Source organism: Leopardus geoffroyi, chromosome E1, assembly GCF_018350155.1.
Source record: "Leopardus geoffroyi isolate Oge1 chromosome E1, O.geoffroyi_Oge1_pat1.0, whole genome shotgun sequence".
In the NCBI taxonomy this organism is placed as follows: domain Eukaryota; kingdom Metazoa; phylum Chordata; class Mammalia; order Carnivora; family Felidae; genus Leopardus; species Leopardus geoffroyi.
The window spans coordinates 56,213,725-56,228,497 of record NC_059330.1 but is presented as its reverse complement, the minus strand read 5'-3'; the positions used below and the strand labels follow the sequence as shown (position 1 = coordinate 56,228,497).

The following is a 14,773-nucleotide window of genomic DNA, read 5'->3' as shown; positions in this document are numbered from 1 at the left end:
ATGTTACCTAGGCCTCCCTTGGTGACTTATCAGTGCCCTCACGTCCTGGTACAGTTCCTCAGTTTGTCTGGATGAGGCAGATGGGGATTCTGACCCCTGAGTACCGATTGCCTCTAGTTACTGTAGTGTTAAAAATATCCCTGCTTCCTCGTGAGTCAAGGTGGGGCCAAGACATGACTGATGTCTCTGAAACCCTGGCCATTCACACCGTTAGTGAATTTGGGACTGAGGGTGTGTGTTTTGTGTGTGTGTGTGTGTGTGTGTGTGCACATGTGTCTTTTCATAGTTCTAAACTATTGTCCTGTCGAACTCCATAATCTGTGTGGTAATTGGTAGGTTTTCATTTTTTTGGTAATGTTTTTATTTATTTTTGAGACAGAGAGAGAGCATGAGAAGGGGAGGGGCAGAGAGAGGGGGAGACACAGAATCTGAAGTGGGCTCCAGGCTCTTGAGCTGTCAGCACAGAGCCCTATGTGGGGCTCGAACTCATGGAATGTGAGATCATGACCTGAGCTGAAGTCGGACGCTCAACCGACTGAGCCACCCAGGAGCCCCAAGGACAGCTATGTTTAAAAAAAATGTTTATTTATTTATTTTGAGATATTTATTTTGAGAGAGAGTAAGAGTGTGAGTGCAAGAGCAGGGGAGGGGCAGGGAGGGTGGGTGAGAGAGAATCCCAAGCAGGCTCTGTGCTGTCAGCTTAGAGCCTGACGCAATCCCATGAACTGCAAGATCATGATCTGAACCGAAATCGAGAGTCGGACACTTAGCCGCCTGAGCCACGCAGGTGCCCCCAAGGACAGTTGTATTATATAAATTCATTTTAATAATCATCTTGGGGCACTTGGGTGGCTCAGTCGATTAAGCATGTGACTTTGGCTCAGGTCATGATCTCACAGTGAGTGAGTTCGAATCCCACGTGGGATGAGCACGAGCCCTGCTTTGGGTGAGCCCTGCTTCTCCCTCTCTCTCTCTTCCTCTCTGTCTCTGCCTTTATGTGTCCTCTCTCTCTCTCTCTCTCTCTCTCTCTCTCTCTCAATAAAAACAACAACAACAATCATTTTGAAGCAAATGTGAAAAGGAAAGAGCCTTCATTGTAGAGGGTTATGGAATTATGTATGTAGTAGTAGGCAGGTACTGAGACGTGTGTGTTTAGGTATGAACTGGCTTAGGAAAATCCAGGCAGAGAAATGTATGTGTGTGTATACATGCTAGTGCCTATAGTTAAGATCCCTGAATATACAGGGGGTAGAAAATAACCACTTCAAGTTTAAGGGAAAAAAACAGGGACAAAATACGTACATGTGTTCATTAATGTGCATTGTGGGGCCTTCTGGTCTTTTGGCTGATGGTATCACAGACAGGTCATAATAAGGATTCGATTAACAACGTTAAAAGGAAAATTCATCTATTTATGGTTGGTAGCTTGGGTTTTCGCTGCTATGATTTGGCGTACTTTGTGCCATTGTCCCAAATCAAGAGAAAATCCCTAACAGTTATTAACTGTTGCACTGATTATTTGTTGGAAGGATTAACGTTTTTTCGAGTCAGTTTTTTTACCTGGTTTAGTTTGACTGGTTTCTGTTTGATGTCTCTGTGTCTCCCTGTCTAGGAAGCTATTTTGCCAGCCACTTCATTATGGGAGGAGAGAAGTTTGACTCCACGCACCCCGAAGGTTACCTATTTGGAGAGAACAGTGATCTGAACTTTCTGGGGAACAGACCAGTAGCGGTATGGTTATGACCTGTTTATTTCCACGTGGGGCTTCAGTGGCCAATACAAACAGTCTTATAAATAAGTTTGTAATCATTGGTTCAGAGGTGTCTGTAGCTCGGTGTGAGTTGAGAGGGTCCCTGGGAGCCAGGCCACAGCCCCTTGGCTGGCGTTGGGTCTCCAGTCACTAGAGGCTGACCCCTGGAAAGACTGCGGGAGTCTGCCTAAGGGGGAAGACATCTCACAGGATCCCGACGTCTGGATGTCCGAAAGATTCCTGTCTCTGCTAAATGCCACCTCTTTTTCTCTTCCTCATAGCACTTAATACCATCTAAGCTTGTATTTCTCTGTCTCGCCCTCTGTTTTTTATCTGCCCTTCCTTGTAGGACGTAAATTTCACTGTGTCTCCCTGTCTCTGCCCCTAACCCACTCGCATCCTGTCTCTGTCTCTCTCAAAAATAAATAAACGTTAAAAAAAAAAATTAAAATAAAAGCGGGGGGTGGCGCCTGGGTGGCTCAGTCGGTTGAGCGTCCGACTTGGGCTCAGGTCATGATCTCACAGCTCGTGAGTTCAAGCCCCGCGTCGGGCTCTGGGCTGACAGCTCGGAGCCTGGAGCTGCTTCGGACTCTGTCTCCCTCTTTCTCTCTGCCCCTAACCCACTTGCGTTCTGTCTCTGTCTCTCTCAAAAATAAATAAACATTAAAAAAAAAAAACTTAGAATGTATATTTCACAGGTCAGGACTATTTTTACTGTTGCGTCCTAGCACCTAGAACAAAGCCTGATACATACTGACAAGCCCTTAAAGAGCTGTTGAATGAATGACTGAAAAGGTTTCCCTTCATATCTGAATTGATACTAGGCTATGTCTCTGTTCATTCAGCTCATTCCGTAAACGTATGTAGCATCCTCTCTGCACCCAGCCCGAGGCTTTGGAAGAATAGCCTGCCATATGGCTAGTGAGTGGCTAAGGAAGGTCCTAGAGACTTTTCAGACATTATTCCTAATCTTCGTAAGACCCACCTGACAGAAGATTTATTGTTACTAATTTTTAAGTAAGCTCTATACCTAATATGTGAGGCTTGAACTCATGATCTCAAGATCAAGAGTTGATGCTCTGCTGACTGATCCAGCTAGGTGCACCAGAAGATTTATTATTAATCCTATTAAAAAAATTTTTTTAATGTTTATTTATTTTTGAGAGAGACCAAGAGAGACCGCGTGAGTTGGGGAGGGCAGAGAGAGAGGGAGACACAGACTTTGAAGCAGGCTCCAGGCTCAGAGCTGTCAGCACAGAGCCCGAAGCGGGGGCTCAAACTCATGGACCATGAGATCGTGACCTGAGAAGTCGGACGCTTTACCGACTGAGCCACCCAGGTGCCCCAATTATTAATCCCGTTTCATAAGCAAGAGAACTGAGGTTCCAAGAAATGGCCCATGATAAGTGCATGCTCTGTTCCAGGCACTGTTCTAAGTGTTTATTTACATAAAGTTTTCCCAAACTCCAATAACTAGGTCTGCCTGGCCACAGGTCGATGACCTTTCCACTGCTTCTCATTGCTTCAAAAAGCCCTGCCTTCCTCCAGAAACTCCTGGGTCAGTGGGGCAGATGAAACACAGGAACAGGAGATGCGTAAATAGCTGGAGAGGTCCGAAGTGATTGGATGCTGTGGGGCTTGCGAGCAGGAGAGGAGAACGGCAGGCCTGACCCCCTCATGCTCGTGTTGAGAAGAGGCGGACGGTGTTGAGCGAGCCTTTGGAGAGACCTGGGCTTTTACCAGACGGGTGGGGAAGGGGCTTTCCAGGAGCGGGTGCAGAGCACAGGCCCGAACGCTTTCCCGTTGTTGTCGAATCAGCAAACCTTTACCCGGCGACTGCTGTGTGCCAGGTACTGTGATGGGCGCTGGGGACACCGAGCTGAAATGAGCATGGTCTGTTCCTCCCAGGAACAAATAAGGAAGCCAGGCTGGCAGGAGTAGACATTTCCTGATGGTGAGACACAATTGGAAAGGTAGGTGGGGGCTGCATTACCTCCAAGGCTTTTGACTCTTACCTGTAGGCTGTGGGGAATATTGAAGACTTTTAGTAGATAAGTGACCTGGAGAATTTTTTTTTTTCTTTAGAGAGATTCATCCAGTGACTGTCTCCCATCTTGAGCTTTAATTAAAAAACATATTTTGATGATGGGTTTTCACTGGTTTCTCCCTTTCTATCTGGAGTGACCCCCTCCCCTAATTCACAGACCAGGAGTGCTTTCAAAATACCACATCCTTCTTGCTTCGCATTCAGTCATGCCAGCTCATGCTCACCAAATGTCCGCTCTCTGATTTTGTTACTGGTGCCTTAGCAATTAGAGTAGAAGAATCTTTGGTGTTTTGTTTTGTTTTGTTTTGTTTTGACAGAGACAGGTAAGAATTGTGCCTCCCTCCCTGGGAGTCAATTCGTGCTTGAAAAATGACCCTTTCTTTTTACGTCAATTACTTCCTTTCTTCTCCTCTTTCCTCTTGTGTGAGAATAGTTTATTATTAATTTTGTAATTTTGGCCTTTTCAGACCATAAAGATTTTTTTTTAATGTTTTTATTTATTTTTGAGATAGACAGAATGCGAGTGGAGGAGGGGCAGAGAGAGAGGGAGACACAGAATCTGAAGCAGGCTCCAGGCTCTGAGCTGTTGACACAGAGCCCGACGTGGGGCTCAAACTCACAAACCGTGAGATCATGACCTGAGCTGAAGTCGGACGCTTAACCGACTGAGCTACCCAGGCGCCCCATAAAGATTATTTTAAAGCAAATAAAAACTTCTTTTGGTTCCTACTGAGGTTTCTTCTGGCTGGCAGACTCCTGGTTCAGCTGCCCTGTTTATGCTTCTCTGTGAGCCTGTGAAGGACTGAGGTCTTCCTGAAGCCCTAAAGAGCAGCCCTGACCTGAAGTTTGAGGCTTTTTCTAAAGGAGTATTGAGGGGCGCCTGGGTGGCGCAGTCGGTTAAGCGTCCGACTTCAGCCAGGTCACGATCTCGCGGTCCGTGAGTTCGAGCCCCGCGTCGGGCTCTGGGCTGATGGCTCAGAGCCTGGAGCCTGTTTCCGATTCTGTGTCTCCCTCTCTCTCTGACCCTCCCCCGTTCATGCTCTCTCTCTGTCCCAAAAATAAATAAACGTTGAAAAAAAAAATTTAAAAAAAAATAAAAATAAAAATAAAATAAAATAAAAAAATAAAGGAGTATTGACATTTTGGTTGTTGTTTCTATGTAGTCATCATTAAATATGCTTAATGTTGTAAGAGCAGATGTTTTCAGGAGATATCATTTCAGGTTAATAAAGCAAATTGGAGTGACTTCATATATGTATAGAAATAAGGTATACAGGGGGCGCCTGTGGGCCTCAATGGTTTAAGCATCGGACTTCGGCTCAGGTCATGATCTCACAGTTCACGAATTTGAGCCCCACTTCGGGCTCTGTGCTGAAAGCTTAGAGCCTGGAGCCTGCTTTGGATTCTGTGTCTCCCTCTCTCTCTGCCCCTCCCTGGCTCACTCTCTCTCTGTCTCAAAAATAATAAAAATAAAACATTAATAAAAAATTTAAAAAAAAAAGAAGGTATACAGAACAAACGTGGCACATTTCCTTTTCTTTCCCCACACGTTATTTCATAATGATCATAGCTAACATTCATTGAACACTTACTATTTGTCAGGCCTGGTTGCTCTAAGCTCTTCATACATGTTATGTCATTTTGTCCTCACACCCTGGTGAGGAAGGTCCGTATTTGACAGATGAGGAACATGGACGCAAAGAATTTAAACAAGGATCACTAAGCCTGTACGTGGTTGAATTGGGATTTGAACCTAGCCGTCCAGCCCCAGAGCCTGAAGCACTCCGGTTTCTGCTATTCAGAGCACGTGTGCTCAGGAACTCTGTGCATATCCTGTCTGTGAGTCTGTCCTAGTAGATCATCAAGTATAATTTGTGAGATGCAGACAGAGATCTAAAAGTAGACCGAGTGGCAGGGACATGTTCTCTCTGAGTGTCCCTTGAGAGAGCTGCTGTTTGGTGTGTATTCCATCTGCTGGTCTGACCTCTGTGTTTTGTCGTTACTGCACGTCACACCTGTTTGGGGGACGGCCCAGAGATTGAACATGGACTTGTAGCTTGAGTTCTGAGGACTTGACTTCTACTGTCTAGCAACATGTCCCCCAGGGTCAGTACGTGGGCTTCCGGTTGCGGAGGAAAGGGAACAGCCTTTTAAAGCCACCGAGCAGCTCCTCCTTCGAGGGAGAATGAAGATAAGGAGTGGAAGATGTTGAAATAAATTGTTACATAAAATATAAGTGCCATAGACTTCCTGGCTTGTGGGACTTGTGGTATTTCCTGTCATTTCTGAATGGTCAAACTAAAAAGAATACCGCTTGCAAACGCATCACTCAGCCTGTAGTTTTTACTGGAGCCCTGCCGATCTCCCACTTGGGATAATCCGTCAACGTCAAATTTAGTATCAAGTCCCAGGGGTCAGATTTAATGAACTAGAGCGTGCATAGACATGGATGGTTGAAGAGAGGCTGGAGTCAAGATTTCAGGTTTTGTTTACATCTTAACCACTAGACTCTTTGCAACCTTGGCAAATCTATCACTGAGGCTCTCATTACCCAGTGGTAAAGGGGGATAGTTCTGACTTTATGGGAATGTGATGCTTGAAGAATGTCTTGGGATTGCTGGGTAAAAAGAAGCCAGGGTAAAAACAATGTTGGCTGTACTGCTACCCTTTCAGGTTGGTTATTTCTGCAGCTACCGATAGTTTTGCGTGGAGAGAATAGTCACTGGTTTTGTTTTTTTTTTTTAATTTTTTTTTTAACGTTTATTTATTTTTGAGACAGACAGAGACAGAGCATGAACGGGGGAGGGGCAGAGAGAGAGAGGGAGACACAGAATCGGAAGCAGGCTCCAGGCTCTGAGCCATCAGCCCAGAGCCTGACGCGGGGCTCGAACTCACGGACCGTGAGATCGTGACCTGAGCTGAAGTCGGAGGTTTCACCGACTGAGCCACCCAGGCGCCCCTAGTCACTGGTTTTTAAGTAATTGTCTTAAACGGTCAACAGGGCTTCTGATGGTCTTTCTGTTCTGGTCCCCATATATAGAGGAGCTGAGATTCCTGTGTTTGTACATCACAGTTGTAAAATGTTAAATAAAGACCATCCTTCGCCTTCCTACGGGGTGGAAGAGCTGGTGCTGATTTTTTGCTCCTTTACTGAGCGAGGGCTTCTTTTGTTGAGGCAGATTACTGCTAAAACTCTAAGTTATTTAGAGGCGTGGTGACCTCAGGATTGTCCAAGAATCAAGTGATACCTTGACCCTACCTGAGTTCAGATCTATCATCTCACCTTAGAGGAAAGCAGCTGAGTTCCAGTCCGGCCTCTGATGCGCCATCTCGCGGGTTGTGTCACCACACCCCCTTGACACGGGTTCTGTGTCCTGCTCCCTGCAGCCAGGGCTGCACAGCTGGCCGTAAGAATCAAGGTAGGCACAGGTGGGTCTTTCTTCCCCCCCAACAGAGATACACCTAAAAGCTGTACTTCCATCAAGTCTCTGTAAATTCAGCCCTTTTATCCACAGGTGTGCAGGGAGAGCAAGCTATTTAACACAACTTGGCAATATATCCATTTACAAAGTAGAGTTTGGGCCATACAGAGCGTTGTGTCCGTCACAGTCATTCATTTGTTCAGTAAATATCTGTGGGTCATATACTGTGCTAGCAGCTGGGAGTGCAAAGATGAAGAAGGCTTGCCCCTGCCCCGAGGAGCTCGCGGTATGATGGGGTAGACAGGTTGCTGCCAACTGTGATGTGTTCCAGTAAGTCCTGTGTGACTGTGTGAGAGACAGGGCCAGAGTGCTCTGGGAGCAGAGGGGAGTGAGGATGATTTCCACCCAGGGCGCTGGCTCTGAGAGGCGACTCCTTGAACCGGGTGGGATGAGCAGGATTTCCTTAGTGGGTGTCGGGAAGGTCACTAAGGCAGAATTAACAAGCAACGGGAGGAAGCGACTAAGATGCAGAAGTGCATGTTGGGTTTCCAGAAGGGTGAGCAGGCTGTAAGGATTGGGTCATGAGGTATGTTGGTGGGAGGTGAGGCTGGAAAGACAGACTGGGCCCATGTTGGAAGGGCGATGAGGGTCGTATTGAGAAGTTTATGCCTTTCTTTCTAAGGCAGTAAAGAAGGTCATAGTCATGAGTTGCTTTGCCACTGAGTAGCTTCTTGGTGTTGGTTAACATATTAGCCATCAGTGAGCCTCAGTTTCCCCATCTATAAAAATACCTATCTTGCAGATATATTTTAAGTTTTCCAAAAATGACAGCTATTATGATTTGATTTGCCTTTCAGAAAGTTAATTCTTTTTGGTTGTTGAGAGACAGAGAGAAAGCATGCGTGTGTATGAGCTGGGGAGGGGCAGGAGGAGAGGGAGAGAGAGAATCTTAAGCAGGCTCCCGACTTGGGGCTCAATCTCATAACTGAAATCATGACTGGAGCCGAAATCAAGAGTTGGATGCTTAACTGACTGAGCCGCCCAAGTACCTCCAGAAAGTTAATTTTTTTGTTAATGTTTATTTATTTGGCGGGAGGGGCAGAGAGAGGGGGAGACACAGAATCCAAAGCAGGCTCCAGGCTCTTAGCTGTGAGCACAGAGCCTGATGCGGAGCTTGAACTCATGGACCTTGAGATCAAGACCTGAGCTGAAGTCAGACACTAAACCGACTGAGCCACCCAGGCACCCTACTGTTACTGAATTTCTTTACATTTTTAAAAATGTTTATTTATTTTTGAAGGAAAGAAAGAGTGTGAGCAGGGGATGGGCAGAGAGAGGGGAGACACAGAATCCGAAGCAGGCTCCAGGCTCCGAGCTGTCAGCACAGAGCCTGTCGCGGGGCTCGAATCCACGAGCAGTGAGATCATGACCTGAGCCAAAGTTGGACGCTTACCTGACTGAGCACCCAGGTGCCCCCAGAAAATTAATTCTTTAAATCATCTCATGGTGTAGAGAGTGAATTGGAAAGACAAGAGATAAGGAACCAGTTAGGTCGTGGTTTCTTTTAGATAAGAAGGAAGATACACGGTGCCTGAACTGTGGGCAGTCTGAACCGAAGGCAGGGCGTAGTTAAGGACATGAGGAACAGCCTCTGTGGGACAGCTAGCACTTCAACTGCATACCATGTGTGGGTTTTATCTGCAGTTTTACTCCTTTTTAAATTTTTTTAAATGCTTATTTATTTTTGAGACAGAGTATGAGTGGGGGAGGGGCAGAGACAGAGGGAGACAGAATCTGAAACAAGATCCAGGCTCTGAGCTGGCAGCACAGAGCCCGACATGGGGCTCAAACCCATGAACCGTGAGATCATGACCTGAGCCAAAGTTGGAGGCTCAACTGACTGAGCCACCCAGGAGCCCCTGCAGTTTTACTCTTTTTAAAAAATATTTCGGGGCGCCTGGGTGGCTCAGTCGGTTGAGCGTCCGACTTCAGCTCAGGTCACGATCTCGCGGTCCGTGAGTTCGAGCCCCGCGTCGGGCTCTGGGCTAATGGCTCAGAGCCTGGAGCCTGTTTCCGATTCTGTGTCTCCCTCTCTCTCTGCCCCTCCCCCGTTCATGCTCTGTCTTTCTCTGTCTCAAAAATAAATAAACATTTAAAAAATTTTCTTTATTTATTTTGTTGGGGCGGGGGGGAGCCCACGTAAGTGGGAGAAGGGCAGAGAGAGAATCCCAAGCAGGTTCATGCTCAGTGCAGAGCCCCACTTGGGGCTTGATCTTAAAACTGCAAGATCGTGACCTGAGCCAGAATCAAGAGTCAGACTGACTGAGCCACCCAGGCGCCCCCTATCTGCAGTTTCGTTTGTGCCCTGGCCCCAGTGTAATCAGACAGGTGGGTCACAATACAGGTACCCTGGCATGCGTTGCCTTAGAGCCTGGATTGGTCTACCCAGGCTACTAAAACAAAATACCATAAATTAGGGGGCTAAACAACAGGTATCCATCACTCAAGGTTCTGGAGGCAAGAAGGCCAAGATCAAGGTGCTGGCAGATTTCATTCTGGTGAGGGTTTCTTGCAAGTGACTGTCTTCTTGCTCTGTCCCCACATGGCAGAAAGAAAGTGCTCTCTCTCTTCCCTCCTTATAAGGGCACTAATCCCGTCTTGAGAGGCCCACCGTTATGACCTCACCTAACCCTAATCACCTCCCAAAAGCCTCCCCTCCAAATATAGTCACATTGAGGGTTAGGGCTTTAACATAAGAATTTTGATATGAGAGTCCATGACAGGAACGTGCCTCTTTTCTGTGTGTATGTGAGTGTGTGTTGTAGATTGAGTTACTTGCCTTTTGCATGCTCTTGTCTTTCCTTCCTCCTTCCCTTATAAATTGTACTACAGCTGTCTTTGGCATTTAGTTTGGCCATATTTATTGCATTTCTAGTTCTGCATACCCTTTAGCCAACCTGTTTCATTTCTCTGAATCTCTGAGTAAAGGAGAAACTTACTCCTCTCAATATTCTGCCACAGTGCTAGCTCGTTTTTGACACCAGATATGTGGGCTTCGCACACATCAGGCAGGAATTGTTAAAGAAATTATAGTGTGTCTACACTAAGAACTGGTATTCAACCAAAAATAAAGTAGATTTGTACCCCACTGAGATAAAAATATGTCTATGACCACATGGTGTGCTGAAAAAAGCAAGTTGTTACGTATCCTATAGAATCCAGTTTCATTTCTGATAAAAATAACAGTGCATAACAATATATGTGTATTTGTATGCTTTTTTGTGTATTTATATTTGTAGGTGCATAAAATACATAAGAGAATAATGCATTTTACCCGTTACAGTGGTAACTCTCGGGCTACATCAGTGAGGGGAGGTACATACTCCTGACTTTGTATTTTTCTGTGTGAATATATATTTGAATTTGAATTTTTTTTTAAATCAGAAGCATTTAAATTTTTTTGTAAAAATCTTTTGTAAAAAAAAGAGCTCCCTCTCTCTCTGCTTCTCCCATGCTCACTCTCTCTCAAAAATAAATAAACATTAAAAAAAAACGAGGGGTGGCGCCTGGGTGGCTTAGTCGGTTAAGCATCCGACTTAGGCTCAGGTCGTGATCCCACGGTTCGTGGGGTTCGAGCCCCGCGTCGGGCTCTGTGCTGACAGCTCAGAGCCTCGAGCCTGCTTCGGAGTCTGTGTCTCCCTCTCTGCTTCTCCCTTGCTCACTTTCTGTCTCTCAAAAATAAATAAACATTAAAAAAAAAAAAATAGGGGCGCCTGGGTGGCTCAGTCAGTTAAGCAGCCGACTTCGGCTCAGGTCACGATCTCACGGTCCATGAGTTCGAGCCCCGCGTCGGGCTCTGTGCTGATGGCTCAGAGCCTGGAGCCTGTTCCAGATTCTGTGTCTCCTTCTTTCTGACCCTCCCCCATTCATGCTTTGTCTCTCGCTGTCTCAAAAATAAATAAACGTTAAAAAAAATTAAAAAAAAATAGGAAAAGGGCCCACTGCTGAGCAGGAAAGGAGACAGTTCTAGGAAAATACATAGAGTGGGAAAATTAAGGAAATTAATAAAATAATGGTTTAATTGTTTAGTGAACTACAGAAAGGGTGTGGCTTGCCGAGTGGGGTTGGGGGCTTGTGGAGAACAGTAACAAGATCAGAATAAGCATGAAGAGGAATATGGAATCAGGTGGCTTCATCCTCTTGATGCCAGTGTGCAATGATTCACTGTTAGAACCATTTGATTCATGATGGATACAGCCTAGTTTTTAATAATCTGAGAGTAAAAGAAAATCCAGACTATGAAACGCCTAAACTGGAGAATGAATAATCCCGTTTTTTAAATACGGTTTAGGGCTTTATAGACAGTATTACTTAAGTATTTTATTTATTTACTTATTTATTTGCTTATTTATTTGTTTATTTTTAATGTTTATTTATTTCTGCAACAGAGAGAGACAAAGCATGGGTGCGGGTGGGACAGAGAGAGGGAGACACAGAATCCGAAGCAGGCTCCAGGCTCCGAGCTGTCAGCACAGAGCCTGACATGGGGCTTGAACTCACAAACCGTGAGATCATGACCTGAGCCGAAGTCGGTCTCTCAACTGACTGAGCCACCCAGGCACCCCTTACTTAAGTATTTAAAAAAATAGCTTCCTTATTAATATTCCTGCTTCCTTATTAATTCCCTGTTCCTAGTTTCCTCCCAGAGGTGACCATACTGCTCAGTTCAATAAGTGAGCTTTAATAGTTTTTTAAAAAATTGTGACAAAATACACATAACATAAAGCATACCATGTTAATTATTTGAAGCCTACAGTTCAGTGGTAAACTTGTTGTGCAACCGATCTCCAGAACACTTTCCATCTTGTAAAACTGAAACTTTGTACCCACTGAACGCTAACACCCCATTCTCCCCAACCCCCAGCCCCTGGCGTCCACTCTTCACTTTCTGTCTCTGAATCTGACTAGCTACCTCATATAAGTAGAATCTTACAGTATTTGTCCTTTTGTGTCTGGCTTTAGCATGATGTCTGCAAGGTTCATCCATGTTGTAGCAGGTGTCAGAATTTCCTTGTTTTTAAAAATTTTTTAATGTTTATTTTTTGAGAGAGAGAGAAGGAGAGAGAGAGAGAGAGATTGTGAGCAGGGGAGGGGCAGAGAGGGAGGGAGACACAGAATCTGAAGCAGGCTCCAGGCTCTGAGCTGCCGGTACAGAGCCCGAAGCAGGGCTCGAACTCACAAGCAGGGAGAACGTGACCCGAGCTGAAGTCGGGTGCTTAACCGACTGAGTCACCCAGATGGACAAAGCTTATTTCTTTTTGAGAGAGAGCTTGTGAGCGGGGTAGAGGCAGAAAGAGAAGGGGGGGGGGAGGGAGAGAATCCCAAGCAGGCTCCATGCTAACAGCAATGAGCCCGATGCAGGGCTCAAACTCATGAATTGTGAGACCACGACCTGAGCTGAAGTCAGACACTCAACCCACTGAGCCACCCAGGTACCCCTTACTTACTTTTTTTTTTTTTTTTTATAAATTTTTTTTTTTCAACGTTTATTTATTTTTGGGACAGAGAGAGACAGAATATGAACGGGGGAGGGGCAGAGAGAGAGGGAGACACAGAATCGGAAACAGGCTCCAGGCTCTGAGCCATCAGCCCAGAGCCTGACGCGGGGCTCGAACTCACGGGCTGCGAGATCGTGACCTGGCTGAAGTCGGACACCCAACCGACTGCGCCACCCAGGCGCCCCACTTTCTTTTTTTTTAAAAAAAAACAACTCCTTTTAATTTACTTCCTATGAGTTTTCTTCTCACTTTTTTATCGTGACTTGTGAAATATTCATAACTATATAAACCATATGCCTACAGTTTAAAGAAACCGTAAACAGACGCCCTTGTACCCATCACCCAGATCAAAAAGTGGAATGTTGCCGGCACCACCTCCCCGTGCCTAACCCTGATTGTATCTGTATTACTTTGTTAAATAGCAGCTTTGTGCAGATAAATGATAAGTATCTTGGGGAAGATAGTTTGCAACTACTGCCTGGATTTTTTTTTTTTAATGCAAAAAAACATCAACTACGTTTGCTCCTTCCTTTAGCTACATTTTCTGCATTGGCCAAGGTTAGTGAAACAGGATGTTCCATGTTAGACGTACTGCCTTGCTTTGAGATGGAAGACAGGGATCGTGGTTTTATCTGTCTGGTGTGCGGACGTCAGGGTATACTAATACGAAGAGAAGCTACAGAAGGCAGTTGTAGCGTAACCTGAGATTATGAGAGAAAGGAGAGAAATCCTCTGGAGAAGAAACTTTGCTGGAGATGAATGAGGAACAGTAGTTTTTAGTAGCTGTTGACTGCTAGTGGGTTACCTTCTCTATATTCAAGGGGCTCCTGGGTGGCTCAGTCAGTTAAGCATCCTACTCTTGATTTTGGCTCAGATGAATGATCTCATGGTTGGTGAGTTCGAGCCCCAAGAGAACTGCTTGGAGTTCTCTCTCTCTGCCCCTTCCCTGCTGTCTCTCACGTGCTTTCTCTCTCTCTCTTTCTCAAAATAAATAAATAAAGCTTAAAAAAAAAAGTATTTCAAAATCAGGTTGGATTATAAGTGGAAGAGAATTATAAAAGGGAGAAGTAGAGAAGAAAGAGGAAGAAATAGTTTCTTTTCTGTTCTTGCCTTAATTTGGTGTGTGTACTGGTTGAGAATACAGTTTTCTTTACTAATCATTACAGCGTGCCATTGATCTTTTTCTCCCCTCCCCGTGACACAAATCGTTGATTGACTGACTCAATCATTCCTTCCTTCGTTTAACATTTTATTGAACACTTGTGACATTCCAGACTAATGTTGAACACGAGAGACACAAAGGCAGAGCAAATGCAGTCCCTGCCCTAAGGAACTTATCCACTAGCCAGGAAACCTGAACGTGTCGGAGGAGGGGCTGATGAGCAAAGGCAGAAAGGCATCTAAAGAAGGGAAGGTGGTTTGTGTGTTCCAGATGATTCCATCTAACTAAAGTGTAGCATCCAGAGGGCTGTGGAGCCAGGCCTAGACGGAGGGACCTTGTATGCTTTTCTGCAGGCTTTGGACTTTTCTCCAGTAGCCATGGGGAACCTCTCATGGGTTTTATGGGTTTAAAAAAAAATTTTTTTTTTTTTTTTTGGAGAGAGAGTATGAGTGGGAGAAAGGGGCAGAAGGAGAGAGAGAGAAACCTTAAGCAGCCTCCACATTCAGCATGAGCCCAATTTGGGGCTCAATCCCACAACCCCTGGGGTCATGACCTGAACCGAAATCAAGAGTGGGGATGCTCAACCAACTGACCACCCAGGTGTCCCAACTAGTGGGTTTTAAACTGGGTGTCATATAATACACATTTTGAAAGATCACTCAGATGACAGTGTAGAAGATGATTTAGGGGGTTGTGGGGACAGGTAAAGGAGAGCCAGTTGTCCAAATGAGATTTGATGGAGGTCTCGTCTCGGGATGCAGGGCCAAGGAAGAGGAAGGCCCTGATACGTGAGGCAGGATTCACGTTGGTAACCAGTGTAAGCGGCAGCATCTA

At 45.5% G+C, this 14,773-nt stretch overlaps 1 protein-coding gene across 5 annotated transcripts in view; it reads left to right on the top strand.

The window, feature by feature from the left end:
• RNF157 (ring finger protein 157) overlaps positions 1-14,773 on the top strand; it is an 83,363-nt gene that overhangs the window by 21,535 nt on the left and 47,055 nt on the right. For all 5 annotated transcript variants that reach the window (XM_045489690.1, XM_045489688.1, XM_045489691.1 and 2 more), the window contains exon 2: positions 1,613-1,731. In XM_045489690.1, coding sequence (XP_045345646.1) covers positions 1,613-1,731 — 119 coding nt within the window. The remainder of the gene's footprint in view (positions 1-1,612; positions 1,732-14,773) is intronic.